This window comes from Epinephelus lanceolatus, chromosome 4 (assembly GCF_041903045.1).
Source record: "Epinephelus lanceolatus isolate andai-2023 chromosome 4, ASM4190304v1, whole genome shotgun sequence".
NCBI lineage: Eukaryota > Metazoa > Chordata > Actinopteri > Perciformes > Serranidae > Epinephelus > Epinephelus lanceolatus.
In genome coordinates, this window is record NC_135737.1 from 3,544,142 (window position 1) to 3,566,461 (window position 22,320).

The 22,320-nt window shown below is 38.4% G+C and overlaps 1 protein-coding gene across 9 annotated transcripts in view; it reads left to right on the forward strand.

Annotated features, from left to right (window-relative positions):
- usp32 (ubiquitin specific peptidase 32) overlaps positions 1–22,320 on the forward strand; it is a 232,654-nt gene that overhangs the window by 93,521 nt on the left and 116,813 nt on the right. For all 9 annotated transcript variants that reach the window (XR_013490937.1, XR_013490932.1, XR_013490935.1 and 6 more), the window contains exons 6-8: positions 2,544–2,675; positions 2,867–2,974; positions 4,351–4,466. Coding sequence is in view for 3 of the 9 variants with exons in the window: in XM_033630986.2 (XP_033486877.1) it covers positions 2,544–2,675; positions 2,867–2,974; positions 4,351–4,466 (356 nt within the window). In the remaining 6 variants the exon portion in view is untranslated. The remainder of the gene's footprint in view (positions 1–2,543; positions 2,676–2,866; positions 2,975–4,350; positions 4,467–22,320) is intronic.

Genomic DNA, 22,320 nt, shown 5'->3' on the forward strand with positions numbered 1-22,320 from the left:
ATTCAGGAATATTTCCACATTACTGGGTCCTCACAGGTAGCTAAAGACATATTAAACAAGTCAGCAAGTGGAAACATCAGAATTTGAGAGGCTAATTTGATATATCGGGGCTCAGTCCCATCAAGACCGGCACCACTGCTGAGACTCAATTGCTTGATAGCATTTTGAACTTCTGTAGGTGTTATTTTCGTAAAGGAAAAAGTACTGTGAGAGAATAAAAAATTATTGAAGCTGTGAGAGTAGTAGAATCGGGTATTAGGTCAGAACAGACAGAGGAAAAATGCTGACTGAACACTTGGGCAATATATAAGGGGTCATGAGATATTACATTTCCATTACGTATTTTATTAATAGGACATTTATCTTTAGTATTTATTATGGTTTTTTACTGTTCCAGAATTATTTAGGATTTTTGAAGTTATTGGAGAGACATTCCTTGTAATAATTAGATTTAGCATTATGCATCATAGTCTTGGAGATATTTCTCAGTTTCCTGTATGTTTCCCAATCAGCATGTTCCCTTGTCTGACAAAATTTAGCCCAAGCCCTATCCCTTTGCCTAAAGGTTCTTGTAAGGTCTGCATTTATCCAGGGTAGGTGTCGAACCTTGACCTTTGAAATTTTCCATGGTGCATGTTTATCAACTACTTGAGTGAGCTCAGAGTGTAAAAAGTCCCAGGAATCCTGGACAGTTGGTATTAACTGGTACCTGTCCCAATTAATAGAAATCAAATCGTTAATAAATAGGTCTATGTTCATTTTCTTATGTTGTCTAATTTTAATTAATTTTGGTGATGCTTTTGGGATTTTGATTTTCCATACACAGTACACAACAGAGTGATCACTAAAGCAGTCTGATAAAATGCCAGCTTTGATATATGTGTCATGGTGAGTGACAAGTATCCAATCAAGTAGCGATTGAGATTTGGGGGTAATTCGAGTAGGTTCATTAATTAGTTGTGTAAAGTTTAGGTTTCCAAAATTATTTCTGTCTTTAATAGAAGACTTGTCTAACCAATTTTTGTTGAAATCACCTAATATGGTCATTTCATTTTTACATGGGATAGAATCAATGGTGGATATCAAACAGTTAGAAGACTCTGCAGGGGCAGAGGGAGGTCTATACACGTTACCAACAGTTATATATTTATTCTGATGAAATGTGATTTTAACAAAAAGGCATTCAAAATGTATCAGATCAACTGTAAGCATTATTATCTCAGAAGTTAAACTGGAGGACACATAGATAGCCACACCACCACCCCTGGAGCCTCTATCAGCTCTGTATGGAACATAATTTACAAGTTTGATTTCATTGTCAGAGGTTTTGCTCTTAAGCCATGTTTCAGACAGTGTAATAATATTGGGATTATGTTGGGCTACCCATGCACGGAGTAGATCTATTTTTGGCAAAAGACTTCGAATATTCAGATGAATAATCTTTAAACCTTTAATATTATCCAGTCTGAGAGTCGGAGTTCATAAGGATAACAGCACTGATATAGGATAAATCATAAGCTAGGCAAATCAGTAATCAGAGAGGGTTGTGACTGGTTGTCAATAGCCCAGCAGCCTCAGCCATCCTATGTATATATATATATATATATATATATATATATATATATATATATATATATATATATATATATATATATATATGTACACACACACACACACACACAGATATATATATGTATAATTTGCCAGGGGTATGAATAATTTCGGGCTTGACTGTATACACACACACACACACACACACACACACACACAGATATATATATATATATATCTCTGTGTGTGTGTGTGTGTGTGTATGTGTGTGCTAATATATATATATATATATATATATATATATATGTATATATATATGTATATATATGTATATATATATAAAGGAAACTGGCTTCGCTTCGAGGCTATTCGCAGCGATTCCGCGTCCGGTGTGGCCCTGGCGTAAGAGCAACCTGATAATAAGGAGTTGCAGTAATCCAGCGTAGAGGTAACAAAAGGATGGACCAATTTTTCTGCGTCTTTTTGAGACAGGATGAGCCTAATTTCTGCAATATTACACATATGATTATTATTAACACCTAGTACTGAACTGGTATACCTTTGCTGCACAATGACATCTCTTCTCTGTTATTGGTGACCTCTTGGTTGTGTGTGCTGTTGGTGTGGACCTCTGCTGTTGTTACACCAAAATATCCTTTAGAAATGATCAGATCTATCGTGTCTGTTGTCTTTCAAGCTGTCTTAAATGGAACTGTTAATGTGTAAAAATATGTTAATACCTGATCTGCAGTTACTAGCACTTGGAAAGTGTAGAATAACACATCAGAGAATGTCAGTAAGCCACATACACTTGCAGTACAAACCTAAAGCTAAAATATAACCTTAAGCTGAAGTAGTGATCCCAATAGTTGAACTTTAACTTGTTCTTACATTTCTGAACAACACTACAAAACTCAGAGCACTTATCCCTTTGAACAGTTTTGCACTACTTATGGTTTTAACTTTGGCTTCCTGTGTTTCCTGTCCTACAGTGGAGGAGTCAGACATAATTGACTTGGAGAAGCGCTACTGGCTTCTGAAAGCCCAGTCCAGAACTGGCCGCTTTGACTTGGAAACCTTTGTCCCGCTGGTCTCTCCTCCTATCCATGCCTCACTGAGTGAAGGTAAGACAATATTGATGTGTGTTTTTCATGTCTAATTGGTTTGTCAAGTTTATTCAGGTAAATCTATCAATTCAATTATCATTGCCCTGTGTAGGTCTTAAGGCTTTTAAATCCAGTCCCTCACCACTGAATACAAACCTCTTCAATGACTTGCTCTTTCTATGAATATTGTTATTGATGTTGTTTACCAGGTTTGTTTCACGCCTTCGATGAGAATAGGGACAATCACATCGACTTCAAAGAGATCTCTTGTGGACTCTCTGCGTGCTGTAGGGGGCCCATTGCTGAAAGACAAAAATGTAAGCTAATTAAGATAAGTAAAACCCAGACACTTGACATACAAAGCCTTTTTACCATAAGGAATCCAGTCTATTTGTTCTTTGTAGCTGTTGTCTGGAATTTGAAAATTGAAAAGTAATAATTTTTTGATGTGTTTGATGTTATTTTAAGTGTTGATTTGTGCTGTAGCTTGTTAGTTCACAATTGTCATCTCAATTTTCATTGGTGCTTGAAATTACATAATGTTACATACATTTTTGGATTTCCTGCTAATAGACTAAACAGGATGGTGTTGGTTGGGCTGGGCGATATGGCCTAAAAAAAAAAAAAAAAAAATCTCTGATTTTTTTTTTTACAACAAATCCAATTCACGATTTAAATCAATTTTCAGAAGAATATTTGTGGCCTGGTAGCACGTACCTGGGGTCCAAAACTTGAATAAACCCTGGGTTTTCCACGGTATATATGGGCACCATATCTCTTGCAATATATATCGTGACTGCATCCATGATTGCTTCCCACCGGGCCCCTTTCTTATCATATGGGTGGGTGGGTGGGGGGGGGGGGGGGGGGGGGGGGGGGGGGGGGGATTACCTTTCCTATAGAACAGGTCTTTACCTTGTCCTTTTATTAAACAAAATAAATAGCCTTATTAATTTTATTTTATTTACACAACAGCATGTCATTTCTGTCTCTACATTCTGTCTCTACAATCCTTCTCTGCTCTCTGTATCGCGCAGGGCGGAGTTCGGCCCCGATGTGCGTGCGCACACACACACACACACACACACACACACAGGTGAGCACACAAGAGCGTGGCCCGGGACGCATTTTCCTGACAATTATAACCGAGCCTGGCCAGAACTGGAGCGGAGCCTGTGTTGCGTTCAGGCGTTGTCATGTGAATAACAAATTCCAGTACTTGAATAGGGATATTTTCGTAGGGAGCAACACCTTTCCCACTTGGCAGCATGCCTCTGTTTGAGGTGCTGCAGTGAATTGGAAGTACTGCTACCTTGGGTAGCAACAGCCTTCAAACACACTTTGCAGCGTGGTGCTGTTTGTTCTGTGTCTGACGTCCCAAAACCGAACCAATTCCAAATAACTGAAGAAAGGGAACGAGTTATTCCCTGCTCGCTGCCATGTTCCTGTGTATCAAGCGCGCAGGGGGGAGGTGTGAGCCCACTCTGAACTATGGGAGCCCAGTAGGGAGTGTCGGTGGCAGATGTTAAAGAGAAATTCGATTTTCATTAAAACAATTCGACCTAAACTACAAATTCGAATTAATTGATAAAATTGATTTATCGCCCAGCCCTAGTGTTGGATTGCTAGGGAGTATTGTGCTTCAAAATCATATTTGCTTTTCTCCACTAACATCGCTGTCTTTGACTGCCAGTTTGCTTCAAAGTGTTTGATCTGGACCGTGACGGAGTTCTGTCTCGAGATGAACTCCATGAAATGGTGGTGGCCTTGCTAGAGGTGTGGAAGGACAATCGCACAGACACACTCTCTGTAAGTACACACACTAGCACACTGAATGTATGGACTGTATGTGGACAAAGGCCCCTGCTCTACAGAGTAGAGTTATCAAAGTTGTACTAAACATCAAACTTTACGTCATTATCTCTGCCAGGTGTAAGCCAGGGTGAAATCAGCTCTGCAGCTAATTTTGCACACCACTGGACGTTTTTTTGTCTGTTCTAATAGTGTTTCTTGTTGTTACTTCCTACTTTGTTGTGCTGTGGCCTACAGACAAAGTTACTGTCATTCAAAGTCCAGTTATAAACACATGGGTCAAAAAATTTCTTACTGTTTTAGAGGCATTACGCATGCTGCATTTTTGCGCCCTCAAATTCGATGTTTTTGGTGTAGACGTGCAGCAGACGTGCTCAAACGCCAGAGCAATGACATTGTGGCATGCACCTGTTCCCTAGTGCTTATCCCAGCTAACACTGGGAAAAAGGGGTGGTACACCCTGGATAGACTGCTACACGTATCACAGGGCCGACACACATACAGACGGACAACCGTTTACACTCACATTCACACTTGCACACAAACATGCAAAAGGCCAAAACCCACCAGCAGTAAACGGCGCGCATCGCAAAATATGCCCCTGTTATTTTCAGTGTACAACACCACACCCATGGCTATATGCGCATCGGCACTCTTGGGGATTGTGCCTTGTGGCACTTCATGCCACTGTCCTATTTCCAGCCCCAACACTCCTGCAATTAAATGCAACTTCTCTACTCACCAAGGATGTATAAAGAGAACTCTGTTGCTGTTGCTGTATCCTGTGTGGCAAAGAATGGATGACGAGGGACTTGTTGTTGAGGTTGAGATATATTCCAAGCTAAACGATCCACAGTCCTGACATTATAAAGACCATGGCCAAAAAGACATTGCCTGGTGAGTCATAGCTCTGGAGATTGGCTCTTCAGGTCAGATGTTAACTTTTATTGATTTTACAATAATGAAGAAGTATCTTCAATATGAAGATTGAAGATAAGTGTGTTGTCATCTGTTAACAAGCTGCAGCACGGCACGTCAGTCATGTGCTGGGGACAGCACTTAACATTAGTCACATGATGCGCCACACTGTGGCGGCACCAATGTGTTTCAAGCTAAACTCCACACAAAAGGGCCCCTGCCAGCCTGCAGATTCCAACCTGGAACCATCTTGTTGTGAGGCAACAGTGCTAACCACTGCACCACTGTGCCAACCAGCATGCCCACCAGTTCCTGAATACTGACCTATTTACAGTGTGTAGTTTATCAATTTAACTCATACATCAATAGAAATGTAAATTTGACCATTTGTTGTTAAGTGTTGGAACTGTTTCTTGAAGAACAATAATTTATCCATGTAAACAGCACTTCTTTGCAGCATCTCTGACCATAGCTAAGGTTCACAGATGCGGTCAAAGAAAACAGATTTTGGTACCAAACCTCAAACCTGGCAGCCTCACTATGACAAGACTCCAACAAGCTGTAGTCACTGCGCTTAGCTATTGTCTACTGTTAATGTACGCACAGACAAGAGACTAATATTGATCTTCTCATCTTATTCTTGGAATAATAGACTTTTTCCTAAAATGGTAAACTATTAGTTTAAAGCCATGAGTGCTGGCTTAAGCTGATCCCAAATCGGATGTATTTATGGCTGTGATTTCATTGCAGTTTATTTTAAAGATAATGCTAGCAGATGAAACTGCTGGGCAGTCTAAAAAGACAGCACAGTGCAGGGATTGTCTCAGGAATTTTTATTTTATTATTATTATTATTTTTTTCAAAGAACAATTTTATTGAGCATTTTTCAATGTAAAGACAAGACTAATTAAATAAAAATAAAATCTTAGATCTTAAATCTTCTTAAAATAAATGACAACAACAACAATAGTAATAATTAAAAATAAAGTAAATAAATAAAAATGTACCCCTCCATTTCAGTCAGACAGCACAGCATACAGTATGCAGCAAACATCCAATACATAATGCACTGTTCCAGAGTACAATATTTAAGTATGTTTCAACCAGGTTACAAATGAGCCCCATGTGCGCTCATATTGGTCCAGTCTGTCTATAAGAGAGTATGAGACTCTCTCATAGCTAGCCAGTTGAGCCATAGTAGTGGCCCACTCCTCATGGGGAGGGGGGCAATCCTTTTTACAGTGTCTCAAGAACACTTGTTTGGCTGTCGTGATGGCCAGAATGACCCACTTCTTTCTTTCTTTTCTTTCCTTTATTATGGATCCACCATTAGCACTTGCCGAAGCATGGCTATTCTTCCTGGGGTCCATCACATCCAATACATCCAACATAATACAAATCATATACATCTACATACAATACACATACAGTAGCCACAACAAACACAGTACAAAACATACAACATCACAACATAATACATCACAACATAATACAAATCATACACATCTACATGCAAAACCCATACAGTAACCACAATAAACACACAATAGTTCACAAACATTTAGAATCAGGTACAGTATAGAAAACATCTTTCAGAAATCTATACTTTCCAGTATTTTACATTTCATACTAAGTAAAAATAATCAAGGGTTTATTTGTCGGAAATTTTTCCTTTCTCATAATGAAAATTCCCTACCCCATAGTAGGGCTGTACCCAAATATTCGGATATTCAAATATTTGCTTCTATGGGTAGGTATTCGTTATGAAAATTTGGTATTCGATATTCATTTTTTTTTTTTTTTTTGTTTTTGTTTTGTTTTTTGTGTAAATTTACTTTTTTTTTTTTTACATATTTTTTTGGTGCTAAATGTAGTCTTTTTGTTGTTGATAAATGTAGGTTATCAATAAAAATCAAAACTTTTAAATTGCATTGTTAAAAATGTGAAAATATAGTATGGCCTACCAACTGAGCTTGTGCGCACGGCACGCTTGAGAGCAAACGTCTGAGGCTGTGGATCAATGCCAAGTTTTACCACTTTATCACTATTCCCTCTAACTTGTAGTTTTTTTTCGTTATCTTTTGAATTTAATATGAATTATGGAACCGTTTTTGTCAACGTTTGTTTCCCCCTTTTTGTACAATAAATTATTGTTTAAAGTTTCAACAAGTTTCTTTTGGAGTGCGTGACACAAGTGTGTTTTGAAAACGACCGTGGACTGTCACCTGCTCAACGCATCAGTACCTTCGGATGCCATGACAGTAATAGATTATAGATTAATATATTATAATAATAACGTCAAAATATCATTTACAGACCGATTTAACAGACGATCACTGCTGCCTGACCCGCAGGTCCATTTGTGGGTCCTGCGGGTTACAGGTCGACCTGCGCATCACTACCCAGCTCAGTCTATAAAGGCTGTACACAACAGTAAGGATATAGACATTATATTCTATTCAGGCCGGCAGAACCAGCAGCGCATCAGCTCTACAGTGCACAGCACTGCTGATTAACCATTTTGTTGCAGCACAGAGTGTCTGCCAGCAACCAATTACTTGCAGAGGCTTCCTACAACTTGTTTCAACGGTTCTGATTTAATCAGAAGACAAATTAAACAGGATGACTAGCCAATGTGAAAATCAAAAGAAAGCATAGAATAATGTACTGAAGGAGACTGTTGTGCCATCACATTTTTTTGTGGTTTGAGAGCAAAGATCCGGTCACCGCTGTGCAAAACTCCGCAATACAATTAGGTCCGAAAACCCCCCGGAAAAAAACACCTCACCATAGTTCTATACGTGACCGTTTTCTGTGTGATGCTTGTGTTGACTTCGGGTAATATAAACCTTCCCTCTGTTGCATGTTGTTTTTGATATTCATGTTGAGTAAAATGATAAAGTAACTATCCATACAATATCCTTGGAGACTGTGTTACCCTTATGTTTCTAACAAAATTTAACAAAACATAGTAGGACCTCTGTCTTACAGTTAACCATCTCAGGCTGTCATGCATGTCTTTCACATTAGTTCCATAAGAACAGTGTAAAGCACAACGTGCTGCTTTGTTTTGTACAACTTGCAGTTTTGTCATACTCTTCATCAAAGCACTAGACCATATTACAAAACAGTAATCAAGCTGTGACAACACTAAAGCATTAAGAACCTGTTAAATGACATCTGGTGGCATACCTTTTGAAAGTCTTCTTATAACTGACACACCCCTTCCCAATTTTGCTCACAATGTTATCAGTATACTGAGACCATGATAGACTATGATTCAAAGTGATACCCAAAAGTTTAGTCTCTTGTGCTTGATCAACAGGAATGTTGTTTATATATAAGTTAAGTTTTGGTTTAGCTCTCAGTTGATATCTTGATCCAATTAATATAGACTTTGTCTTACCAACATTAAGCACAAGGTTATTACATGTCACCCATCCAACCACTGATTTCAACTCTCTCTCTCTAAGACGTCATTAACTATTTCTGTTGTTGATCCTGCTGCATATATTGTCGCATAATCCACATACATAGCAATTTGAGATTTATCTAACACCAAAGGAAGATCATTTAGGAAAATAGAAAACAGTAAAGGCCCCAAACAACTCCCTTGAGGTACTCCACAGTCAACTTGACTCACCTTTGGAAAAACTACCATTAAAGAAAATTGTCTGCCCTCTATTTGTTAAGTAGTTCTCCATCCACTTTAGTGCAGTAGAAGTGAAACCATAATGTTTAACAGGGCTCAACAATAACGATTGCCCGGGGCAAGTAAAACTCAAGGTCGGGCATGTAAACTAACAACTCACTTGCCCAATGGGGCAAGTTGCTAAAAATAGTAAAAGTTAATAACTAATTGATAAAATAAATGTATTTTAAAACGTGCTCTTCTGCTCTGATGCAGCGGTCTCTCTGCCTGAAGTCACAGGCACACGCTGTGTAACAATGTCCTGCCCACAGCCCCCATTGATGTTATTTTGCGCGACGGACGCTTCATATACACTGAACAAAAATATAAACGCAACACTTTTGTTTTTGCTCCCATTTTTCATGAGCTGAACTCAAAGACCTAAAACTTTTTCTACATACACAAAAGACCATTTCCCTCAAATATTGTTCACAAATCTGTCTAAATCTGTGTTAGTGAGCACTTCTCCTTTGCCGAGATAATCCATCCCACCTCACAGGTGTGGCATATCAAGATGCTGATTAGACAGCATGATTATTGCACAGGTGTGCCTTAGGCTGGCCACAATAAAAAGCCACTCTGAAATGTGCAGTTTTGCCTTATTGGGGGGGTCTGGGGGGGTCAGAAAACCAGTCAGTATTTGGTGTGACCACCATTTGCCTCACGCAGTGCAACACACCTCCTTCGCATAGAGTTGATCAGGTTGTTGATTGTGGCCTGTGGAATGTTGGTCCACTCCTCTTCAATGGCTGTGCGAAGTTGCTGGATATTGGCAGGAACTGGAACACGCTGTCGTATACGCCGATTCAGAGCATCCCAAACATGCTCAGTGGGTGACATGTCCGGTGAGTATGCTGGCCATGCAAGAACTGGGATGTTTTCAGCTTCCAGGAATTGTGTACAGATCCTTGCAACATGGGGCCGTGCATTATCATGCTGCAACATGAGGTGATGGTCATGGATGAATGGCACAACAATGGGCCTCAGGATCTCGTCACGGTATCTCTGTACATTCAAAATGGCATCAATAAAATGCACCTGTGTTCGTTGTCCATAACATACGCCTGCTCATACCATAACCCCACTGCCACCATGGGCCACTCGATCCACAACGTTGACATCAACCCACACGACGCCCACACATGCTGTCTGCCATCTGCCCTGAACAGTGAAAACCGGGATTCATCCGTGAAGAGAACACCTCTCCAACGTGCCAGACGCCATCGAATGTGAGCATTTCCCCACTCAAGTCGGTTACGACGACGAACTGCAGTCAGGTTGAGACCCAGATGAGGACGACGAGCATGCAGATGAGCTTCCCTGAGACGGTTTCTGACAGTTTGTGCAGAAATTCTTTGGTTATGCAAACCGATTGTTGCAGCAGCTGTCCAGGTGGCTGGTCTCAGACGATCTTGGAGGTGAACATGCTGGATGTGGAGGTCCTGGGCTGGTGTTGTTACACGTGGTCTACAGTTGTGAGGCCGGTTGGATGTACTGCCAAATTGTCTGCAACGCCTTTGGAGACGGCTCATGGTAGAGAAATGAACATTCAATTCACGGGCAACAGCTCTGGTGGACATTCCTGCAGTCAGCATGCCAATTGCACGCTCCCTCAAAACTTGCGACATCTGTGGCATTGTGCTGTGTGATAAAACTGAACATATTAGAGTGACCTTTTATTGTGGCCAGCCTAAGGCACACCTGTGCAATAATCATGCTGTCTAATCAGCATCCTGATATGCCACACCTGTGAGGTGGGATGGATTATCTCAGCAAAGGAGAAGTGCTCACTAACACAGATTTAGACAGATAGAAACAGTATTTGAGGGGAAATGGTCTTTTGTGTATGTAGAAAAAGTTTTAGATCTTTGAGTTCAGCCCATGAAAAATGGGAGCAAAAACAAAAGTGTTGCGTTTATATTTTTGTTCAGTGTAATAACATAAAAATATACTATTTATGGTGTTATGTCATCATGTCATTTCTGTCTCTACATGGTCACACGTTAACAATTCTGCTCTGCTCTCTGTATCTCTGTTCCGCCACACACACAGGTGAGCATGCTAGAGTGGCTCGGGCCGTATTTTCCTGACCAAACCTGACCCCGAGCCTGGTGCAGTTTGTCAGGTGACAAAGTTATTGTTATGGACACTGTGTAAATAACCATCAACAGACTGCTGTTACGCACAGACAAACATGCTGCTCGCACAGCAGCGCAGCACAGCACTCGTGCTGAGCTTGTGTTGCGTTCAAGCGTTGTCACGTAAATAACAACTTCCAACACTTAAATAGCCTAGGTCATAGCACAAAACAGCAGCATGTCAAGTGACTTTTTACTTTTATTATAGTCAATAAAATTGTATGGTCCTAAATCTTGAGACACCTCATGTGTAAGCTAGACAGACATTTCACCTGCTCATTACTGTGCACAAATGTACTGTATGTACTTAGTCCTAAAGAGCCCTTCTGGTGCCAGTAGATACATAGAAACATTCCAGCAGGCTGTGCTTTGCAAGCATACAAAAAAGTTTCACCCATGTGAAAATTATTTTTCACGCGTGTGCTTCACCTCCGCTGCTACAACTCCATCCTAGGGGAAACACTGCTATGTGCGATTGTGCAACAGGTGGATGTGGTAGTCTACTGGTAGAGTAGAGAGAGAGCTAAGTAGCGTTGAAGTAGAGTAGAGCAGGGCAGAGAGGTGGAAGCAAAATATATTAAACCCGGTGTTAATACAGCAGAACTGGAGAGAGGGGTGAAAAATAAATAGAGGTGGGCATGGCTCAAGTAGGGCGCAAAATTAGACGGAGAACAATAGACAAATTTTTCACTTTAAGCCCTGACACTGTCATTTTTGTGTAGGAATTAAGCTGCAATACATGACGATAACGATAACATATGATGTTGTTTTAATTAATAAATACGGTGTGAATGAAGATTACATGACATAAAAATAACTGCAGTCTTTGTTATTTGATAGCCGCTTAAATTAAACAATTTTTATAGGGCAAGTAAAAACTGACTTCGGACAAGTAGATCTCTGACCAACTTGCTCGACCGGGCAAGTGAAAAAAAACCTGTTAAACCCTGTTTAAGTTTATTCAATAACAAAAAATGATCTATAATGTCAAATGCGGCACTAAAATGAAGTAAAACAGCACCCACTAATTTTCCATCATATATTCCATATATTCCATAGTACATTGCCAATCATCAGTCATTTGTGTTAAGGCCGTGCATGTACTGTGACCAGACCTATAGGCATGTTGATAATCTGTGTTTAAATTGTTTATATCAAAATACGTTTGTATTTGTTCAAAATAATAATAACTCTCTCCATGATCTTTCCTAATGCTGGTAACAAACTTATAGGGCGACTGTTTGTGCCAGAAGATGGTGCAGCAGGATTTTGTTTAAGTGGGATAATTTTCGCTGTCTTCCACGCCTTAGGATAGATACATTTTCCAATACTCAAATTAATAATATAACAGACGGGAACAGAAATTAAATTGGCAGCCATACTGAGAAATTTTTCATCCAAATTATCAACCCCTGGTTGCTTGTCCTTACATTTATTGAGCAAACACTCCACATATTTAGTAGTAACCTTTGTAATTTTGAATTCACAGTTCTTATTATTCATGACTGAGTTTTTGATTAGAGTTGTATAGGAATCTATACTTGTCTGCTGCATGTTACTCCTTATATTGTTAATATTGGAAGAGAAATAATCATTAAAATAATTAGCAATATGAGCTGGTTTGGTCAAAATTGTTCCTTCCACTTCCAGGTGGGAAGGGCAGGATTTAGGCTGTCTTCACATCATATCGTTTACTACATTCCACATCTTCTTTTTGTAATTTTTCACATTTTTAATTTTCTTTTCATAGAACAATTGTTTTTTTCTTTTTGTTTAAAGTTGTGACATAATTTAACTTCTTATAAATTTGCCAATCAGACTCAAAACCCGCTAAAATAGCTGCTTGTTTTGCTAAGTTCTCTTAACTCAGCATCCAACCAGGGTGATTTCAAATTCCTAACTGTCTTTTTTCTAATTGGAGCATGTTTTTCAATTACCTGTAAAAAGAATGTGTTAAATACGTTTTGTGCATCATCTGGATTATCCTTCTCAAGAACATGTTGCCAACTTATAGTTTTGATATCTTGTATAAATGCATTTTCACTAAACGTTCTCATTGAATGCTTGTAAACTATTTTTCGTCCGGATTTTGGAACCATTGTCTCTCTTACAATTACAACTAAATTATGGTCACTACACCCCACTGGTATTGATAATACATTAGAACAGAAATTACTAAAATTTGAATGCATGCATGTTTCACTTTTATGACTATCTTTCCTTATACATAATCTCGTTGGCCTGTCCACCATTTGAGTTAAATTACACGCCCTTGTGATTGATTGTAACTTCTCTTTAAGTGGCCAGTTAGATGAATTCCAATCAGTGTTTAGATATCCTAAACAGTAAACGTCATGACCAATATCACATACTTTATCTAACATGGCACACAGTTGATCAAGATATTCAGACTTTGCACTAGGTGGCCTATATACACATCCCACAAGCAGAGGTTTTAAATATAGTAAATTAATTTGCAACCAGATCACTTCAATATCCACAGCCATTAAATCATATCTTACTTTTGTTGGAATTTGATTTTGAACATACACTGCTACCCCCCTCCATGTGAATTCCTATCCCTTCTAAAAATATTGTATCCCTGTATTTAAATTATTTTTTATTTTCATTCGATCTCGTAAATATTTCATTAGCAGATGTACATTGGTTTGATTTGATCTCCTGAACATTTATATGTGTACAAATATGCCCCATGCCTACCCCAGTCTCTCATTCTCCCATATGCACACACACAGAAAAAAAAAACCAAACAAAAAACACACACACACACACAAGAAAAATCAAATAAATAAAAATAAAACAATAATAATAATAGTAATAAAGAATATCAATACATGCACAGTGACAAATTAGATGTACTTATGAATTATGTTTTTCTAATTGAGTATATAGTGGATACCAAAGGTCATAGAATAAGTAGCCCCAATTGTGTCTTTCAAGTGTTATTTTTTCTAAAGGGAAAAATTGAGCTATGTGATCTAAAAACATACTAAATATTGGTGACAGTTCATTTTTCCATGAGAGAAGTATACATTTCTTAGCAAAATATGTGATGATGATCAACATTCTACATTTCTTTGATTCTAAATGACAGTTAGTTATGTCGTTTAATAAATAAACACATGGGGATAACTCAAATTCTTGTTTTAAAACTGATTTGTAAATGAATGAATCATGTTCCAGAAATCCTTCAGTTTGTCACATTGCCAGAACATATGCAAGAATGTTCCTTCTTTAGTTTTGCATCTTGGGCAATTTGGTGAGTTTTCTTTAGAATTTTTATGCATTTTTATAGGAGTAAGATAGAATTTATGAATAAATTTGAAATTAGTTTCTTTAATGCTATTACTTGTAAATGGAAAGAATATTCTGTCGCAGATGTTTTGCCAAGTGTTGTCATCTAATCTCATCGGCAGATCTGTCTCCCAGCTCTTTAATAGGGCAGGGAAAACTGCTTGGCCACCTTTAATTAACGTATCATATAATTCACTAATTTGGCCTTTAATTGTGGATGAGGTAGTTCATTTCTCTTCCAATTCAGTCAGTTCAAAGTTCAGTATGTTTTCTTTAATAAGTGAATGTATAATAATGAATTTGCATATATTTTAAGAAATCCGAATTAGGGATGTTAAAATCTGCTCTTAACTCCTGAAATGCTTTTAATTGCCTGTTTTTGTGAAACAGGAGTTATCCCCAAGTGTCTCCACTTACTTACATCAATTGCAGATAAATATTTTTTTAAGTCAGGATTTTGGTAAATAGGTGAGTAGACAGAAATGCATTTGACAGTACCAAACTTTCTCGAACAGTCTTTCCATGCAGATAGAGTATTCACAGCAGTGAAGATTTGTCCCATGTTTTTTATTTTATTGAAGTGCTTTATAAATATAACAGAGTTTAGAGGTAAAGGGTCAACATATCCTGCTTCTATCTGCACCCAATAAGAGTCTGGTCTTCCCAGTAACCATGACAATACTGTTCGAAGTTGAGCTGCCCAATAATAATACTGAAGAGAATACATGAAGAATACATAAGTTCAGGTTTCATAAGAGTCGATAGCTTAATCCTTGGCTTCTTATTGGACAAGATAAATTTTGAGACATGATTGTTCAAAGTGTTGTTCAAATTGTTATAGGTAAGTAACAAGGCAAGGTTTGAAAAAGAAAATTTAGTCTTAGAAGAATATTCATCCTAAAGACCATTTATCCTCCCTTAAAGGGATAAGAGTAAATTGGCCCATCTGGATAAATCTGCATTAATCTAATTTATAAGAGGAATGTAGTTCTTTTTAAATAGGTCATTTAGATGTGGTGTAAAGTGTACTCCCAAGTACTTAAAACCCTCTGGTAACCACTGAAACGAGTATGATTTCTGCATATTTTCTGTTGGGTTCATGTGTATAAGACTGCATGTCTTTGATTTATTATAATTTATCTTGTATCCTGAATATTTTTTCAAACTGTTTGATCGCATTATATAAGTGTGGCAATGAGTTTTCTGGATGTTTAATGTATAGGACTATATCGTCAGCAAATAGAGATATTTTATGTTCATCCTTATCAATATGCATTCCTTTTATGTTGGTATTGTCTCGTACACATGTAGCTAATATTTCAATCACCGCTGCGAACAATGAGCTTGACAGCGGGCACTCTTGTCTCATTCCTCTCATCAAAGGAAAATGGTCAGATGCTCTACCATTAGTAATAACTGCTGCTTTGGGAGTTTGATAAATTATTTTAATCCATTCAATAAAATTTGAACCCATATTTAGCTTATGCAGTATACTGAAAAGAAAATTCCATTCAACCCTATCGAAGGCCTTCTCTGCATCCAGAGAAAGGAGCAGAGAAGGCATCTGAATAACATCCACGTGATTAGTTATGTTCAGCAACCTTCTAATATTGTCACTAGAATATCGTCCTTTGATGAATCCTGACTGATCCGGATTGATCAATTTAGGCAAAATGGTTTCAAGTCGTTTTGCTAATACTTTGGTAATAATTTTATAATCATGATCTAGAAGACTTATGGGTCTATATAATGAGCACACTAGGGGATCTTTGCCAACTTTATGTAGCGCAGTAATGTTTGCTAAACTCATTGTTTGAGGAAGTTCTTTATTATGGATAAAGTTATTGATCATTGCCATAAAAATAGGTTTAAGATCAGTCCAGTACTCTTTATAAAGTTCCATGTTGGACTGGAATGCCATCTGGTCCTGGACTCTTAATTACAGGCATTGAATTAATTACTGCTAGTATTTCCTGTTTTGTAAAAGGTGTGTTAAGACTCTGTTGATCTGATTCCGAAAGTTTTGGTAGTTTAATATTTTCTAAGTAATGGTCCAATTCGTCTTGTGTATAGTTACTTTGAGATTTATACAACATACTGTAGTATTCCTGAAAGGCCTGATTAATTTCTTTTGGATGATGTGTGATATTGTCCTTAAAACGGATCGCTTTTATAGTTCTTTCCGCTTGTTCTTTTTTTATTTGATGGGCCAGTAGTTTACTAGGTTTGTTACCAAATTGCTATTGCTTTTGTTTAACATGATTCATTTCTTGCATGATTGAATTTGTAGTCTTGATGTTTAATTTTGCTCTGGCTGCAATCAGTTGTTTCCAGTTATCCTCTGTAGCTGCAGCTTTATGAAGTGCTTCGCATCTTTCAATTTCCTTTTCTAGTTCTTTTGTTTGTGCCCTTTCTTCCCTTTTTCTAAATGCAGTGTATGAGATAATTAGGCCTCTTAAGGTAGCTTTGGCAGCTTCCCAGATTATATTAGGGTCCATTATTTTCTTCCATGTAATTTTTTTTAATCCATACTTTAGTTTTTGATCTAAATGTTTCATCCCTAAGCAAGGAAGTATTGAATCTCCATTGCCTGGGAATGAACTGCTCTCCTTCCAGACGAATAGTGAGGTCAATTCTGGCATGGTCTGACAAAGTAATTGGGTTAATCCCACAGTTTTTATCATGTGCAGGTGCTTTGAATAAATAAAAAAATAATCGATTCTAGAGTACGAGTTATTGGCATTTGAAAAGTAAGTGTAATCTTTCATTTTTGGGTTTAATTCACGCCAAACATCCACCAGACCACTTTCTGTACATAAACCCTGAATAACTTTTCTGGACTTTGGTTTGTTACTTTTAGACTGTCAGGATTTATCCATCTTGTGGTTTAATGCACAATTAAAGTCTCCACCTGTAACCCCAAATCCTTTACAGTTTTCATTGAATAGCAATACCATGTCAGACATGAATGCAGGCTCATCTGTGTTCGGGGCATATACGTTTAAGAAAGTGGTAGGTGTTCCATTGATGGAACCTGATATCAAAACATATCGTCCATTTGGGTCTATGATTTTTTTCTCTAATTCAAATGGTATTGTTTTGTTAATCAAGGTCTAATTTTCCTTTTGTAGTTTTAGATGTTCAATTTCTGATAAGAAAGTTTCTTGTAAAAGGGCAACATGTACCTTGCTTTTTTTTTAAGGAGGGATAGTTTTTTTTCTCCGTATGATGGGGTTACCCAGGCCTTCGATATTCCATGAATTTATGATCAAGTCTGACATGGTAATTGTTCTAGAATCTTATTAATACTTATAGGTATATCTGATTGTCCAGAAACATGTACTGTCACTGTGTTTATTAGAGTCTTAAAAAAAAAGAAAAGAAAAAACAAATAAGTACAACTAAGGTGATATACAACTACCCACCCTTGTCATGGCTCCAAAACCCACGACTTCGTGTCTGCCTCACTTTTAGTAGGCCAGACAAAGAAAACAGAAAAAATTAAAAAAATAATAAAGTCTTCATAGCGTGGTACCCGGAGCTCTTACCCTCAGAGTCCATTTTAACCTCCCCTCTCATCATTGTCCATCAGTTCAATTAATAAGTTGTGTAGAGTTGGAAAAAATAAAATAAAAACAACAAAAGACAAAAAACAGTTGTTGCAGAGCAGATGTCATTAGAAAGATAATGTTAGTGTAGTACCTTTCCTTTTTTGTAATGGTACAGTCCACGTGACATCACTCGTTGTAGGAAGTGTGCGCGCTGTCAGCGTGACTGCCAAGCAAATTAAACAAGTCCAAGGGATCTAAGTTAGCCTAAATAACTTAAATCAGCTGTCAACTGTATCCCTGTATAGCCAATACTTTATCATTAAATGAATCATCTAAGTGAGTTTCCTATAAAGCCAGTAAGTGTATTCCCAAAGACAAAATTTCTGATAATTCCGTAATTTTATTTCTCAGGTTGCAGATATTAGTGTGACCTAATTTAAACCCTTTTCGTGGTAAATTCATTGAAATCATGATAAAATAAATTGTTTCTCCTTCTTATATTTATGAACTATTGAACATACAACACACACATTCATAACCAAGCATACATTCATAACCAAGCATACAAACACATACACAAAACATATAATTTCCCATACATGTTGGGATCAAATTTCCTCATCCCCCATTCCCATTCAGTTAAGCCTATGGGGAACTATTTATTCATTTATTTATTCCTGACATATTCTTAAGTAGCCTACTTAAATTATTTCTAATACATGATTAGGAAAAAAATACTAGTAAGTAGTAGTAGCGATCGGATCGCCCATCGGCACAACCCTACCTGGACCATATCGTTATAGCTGGGAGTTATCAAGATGCCTAGGTATTTAATCCCCTTGGGAGACCATCGGAATTTCCACTGATTGAAAAGGGTGGCTGGACAATAGCATGATAAGGGCAATGCCTCTGATTTATCCCAGTTGATGCAATAAGCTGATAGGAGAGTAAAAGTATCAATACAGTGTAGTAGAGCAGGTATGGAAATATTAGGTTGAGTTAAGACCAACAACATGTCATCAGCATAAAGGAAAAGCTTATGCTGTTTGTTGCCAACAGTAATCCCGTGTATAAGAGGATGATCTCTTAGCTTCTGTGCTAAGGGTTTGAGGGCTATAATAAATAGCCCCGGACTTAGAGGGCAGCCCTGCCTTGTTGATCTATGTAGCTGGAACATATCAGACATAAGCCCATTTGTTAAGATGCAAGCATAGGGAGTATCATGTAAGGTTCTTATCCAATTAATAAAGTTTCCTCCAAAACCAAATCTTCTGAGTTTCAAAAAGATATTCCCATTCGACACAGTCAGCGCCTTGGCTACATCTAATGACAGGGCTATTGTTGGAGAGCCTGAGTCATAAATCACATGTTGTATGTTCACTAGCTTCCTGAGGTTTTCAGAGCTGTGGCGGTGGGGTATATAGCCATCTAATCTGTATCATTTATGTTGCCAGTAACCATAGACAGTCTGTTAGAAATTACCTTTGCTAAAAAATTTTGAACATTTTTGAGTAGTGAAATAGGGCGGTATCCAGGGTCTAAAGGGTCTTTCCCTTTTTTATGGATAAGGGATATGACTGCAGTGTGCATTGAGGGTGGTAAGGAACCTGCTTCGAATGCTTCCTTAAATACGTCAAAAAATATGGGACAAATAATGTTTTCAAATTTCCTATAAAATTCTGCAGGGAGGCCATCTAGTCCCGGAGCCTTTCCAAGGGACATATTTTTAATGACCTGAGATATCTCTTCAATTTTTATTTGAGAATCTAGGTATTCTTTATCTTCATCGGAGAGCTGAGGAAGATTTAAGCCAGTGAAAAAACTATAAAATTTGTTTTTGTCTAATACACCTTGTGATGTATAAAGATCATTGTAGAAGGACTTGAATACGTCATTTATTTGCCTCGAGGAGGTGGTAACAGCTCCATTTGCCATTCCAGTGCTAGCTGTATAATTTGAACAGTTTTGCTGTTTTAATCTATATGCTAGTAGACGCCCAGTTTTTTCGCCTATCTCCCAATAGGACTGTTTGATTCCAATTAGGGCATATTCAGCTCTTTTATGGTATATTTTATTCAACTCATACTTGGTGTAATTACCTTATTTAAAGTGGATCTGTCACTGCTTTGTGAATATGAGGTTTCAAGTTCCTTAAGCTGACTCTCTAGTTTAGCGGTATACTCATTAGTAGACCTTTTCTTAAATGATGCATAGGAAATTATCCTGCCTCTTGGGTAGGCTTTAAGGGCGTCCCACCAGATAGAGTGTGCTGTCTTGTTTTTTGTTAGTTTTTGTGAAAAAGGTTATTTCGACTCTGATCATTTTAACAAATGCGTTGTCCTTCAGTAAAGAGGTGTTTAGACGCCATCTGCGGCTTTTAGGATCTTGAGATAGTCTGGAAAGGCAAAGATAGACAGGTGCATGGTCTGAGATGACAATGTTGCCAATTTCAGAGCAAAGAGTTCTGACCGCTGATGACTGAGAAATTAAGAAATAATCAATTCTGGTATAAACATTGTGAGGAGATGAAAAGAAAGAATAATCTCTTTCCTGTGGATGTATTAGCCTCCAGATATCTACTAGGCCAAGGTCACTCGCTAACTACCTTATGGCTGCAGCTGACGTTCCTTCTGTGCTATGTCTAGGCTGCGATCTATCAAGATCCCGGTCCAGAATCTGATTTAAATCACCCCCTAGTATTATTTGAGTGTCTCCAAGTTCTAAAAGAGTTTGTGCTAACCCATGAAAAAATTCAGGGCTGTCCGTGTTAGGGGCATAGATGTTGCATAAAATCACTGAGGTGTCTATTAACTGTCCACACACTATTATCTGTCGGCCCTCTGAGTCAGATAGCACGTTAGTTTCATGAAAGTTGAATTTTTTGTTTATTAGGATAGAGACCCCCCTCCTTTTGCCAGATCCCGGACTAGAGAACACCTTTCCCACCCATGAGCACTGGAGTTTTTCTGATTCCCTCTTTTTCAGATGTGTCTCTTGGACAAACACAATATCAGATTTTGATGACTTAAGGTATAGCAACACTTTCTTTTTCTTGATGACATGATTGAGCCTAATCATAACATTCCAACTGGCTATTTTCAAATCTTCTATGTCAGTCAGACTGGTAAGAGCGACTTATCATTGTGATGTTAGGCTGCCATAAACTGTGTGTAAATTATTTTGGAGGAATAATATAAAACAAACCCATAAAAAAATATAAAATCATATGCTTGTCTTTATTTTCTGCCTGTTACGGTACCCCTGCGATTTTAATGTTACATCGGCAGCCTCTGTTGTCCAAGTTGTCAACGTGGTCTTGCAATTTCTGTATTTCCTCCCTCATTGCTGCCGTCTGGTTACTGGATGTGTCCGTTGTGCTCTCCAGCGCTCCAATCCGGTCCTCGGCCTCTCCAATGTGGGAGCTCAGACTGTCAAACCTCCACTCTGGCTCGAATGTCTGTCGTCATTACTTCTATTTTGCGTGGACACACGGATCACTCGAATCTCTTTCACCAGAAAACCAAGCGTGGGCTTGCCTACGTCTGGCGCTGAAGCTGACTCTGACTCCGCCATAATGTTGTGTTCGGGGGAGTTTATGCTAGCTTCTGAATGTTGTTTGTTAGGCTCTTTATTGCGCGCCGTTCTCCGAGACCTAGACATGGCAAGGCTGCCAAACTGTTTTTAAAAAGTTTCTGGAAGTAAAAACGGAGTAGTATCGTTCTCAATATCGCTTTAATGTCAAATTTGTCGGAGCAACTCGCTCAAGCTGCCAACTCCATTGAGAGCACACGTGACCTCATTTTATTGTTAGGGGTGAGAATCACCGGGGGACCCACAATACTATTTTATCACGATACTTAGGTCACAATGCGATATTACAGCGATATGCTGAGTATTACAATAAAATATATTGCCCTATATTGCGATTTATTACCTTTTTTTAAAGAAAGACCAGGCGAGGCGGGGGCGCAGCGCACCTGCACTTCACCAACTGGGTGTGGCCAGGTGGATTTTGCAAGTTTGGCACACCGTGCGTCTGGCCCAGCTACTCCTCTTTCTCACCTCCGTCCCTCCTACCTGTGCGAGTTGGAAAGAGGGAGGAGAGAAGGCGTGGAGTGGGTTTTACACACATCACACCAATCCAATGAGCCCCTCTCCTCGCCCTTAAATGCGCTGCGCGAAGGCGTAATGAGAGTTTACTCAATTCGCCATGGCAGAAGAGAGCAGCAGCGTCAGAT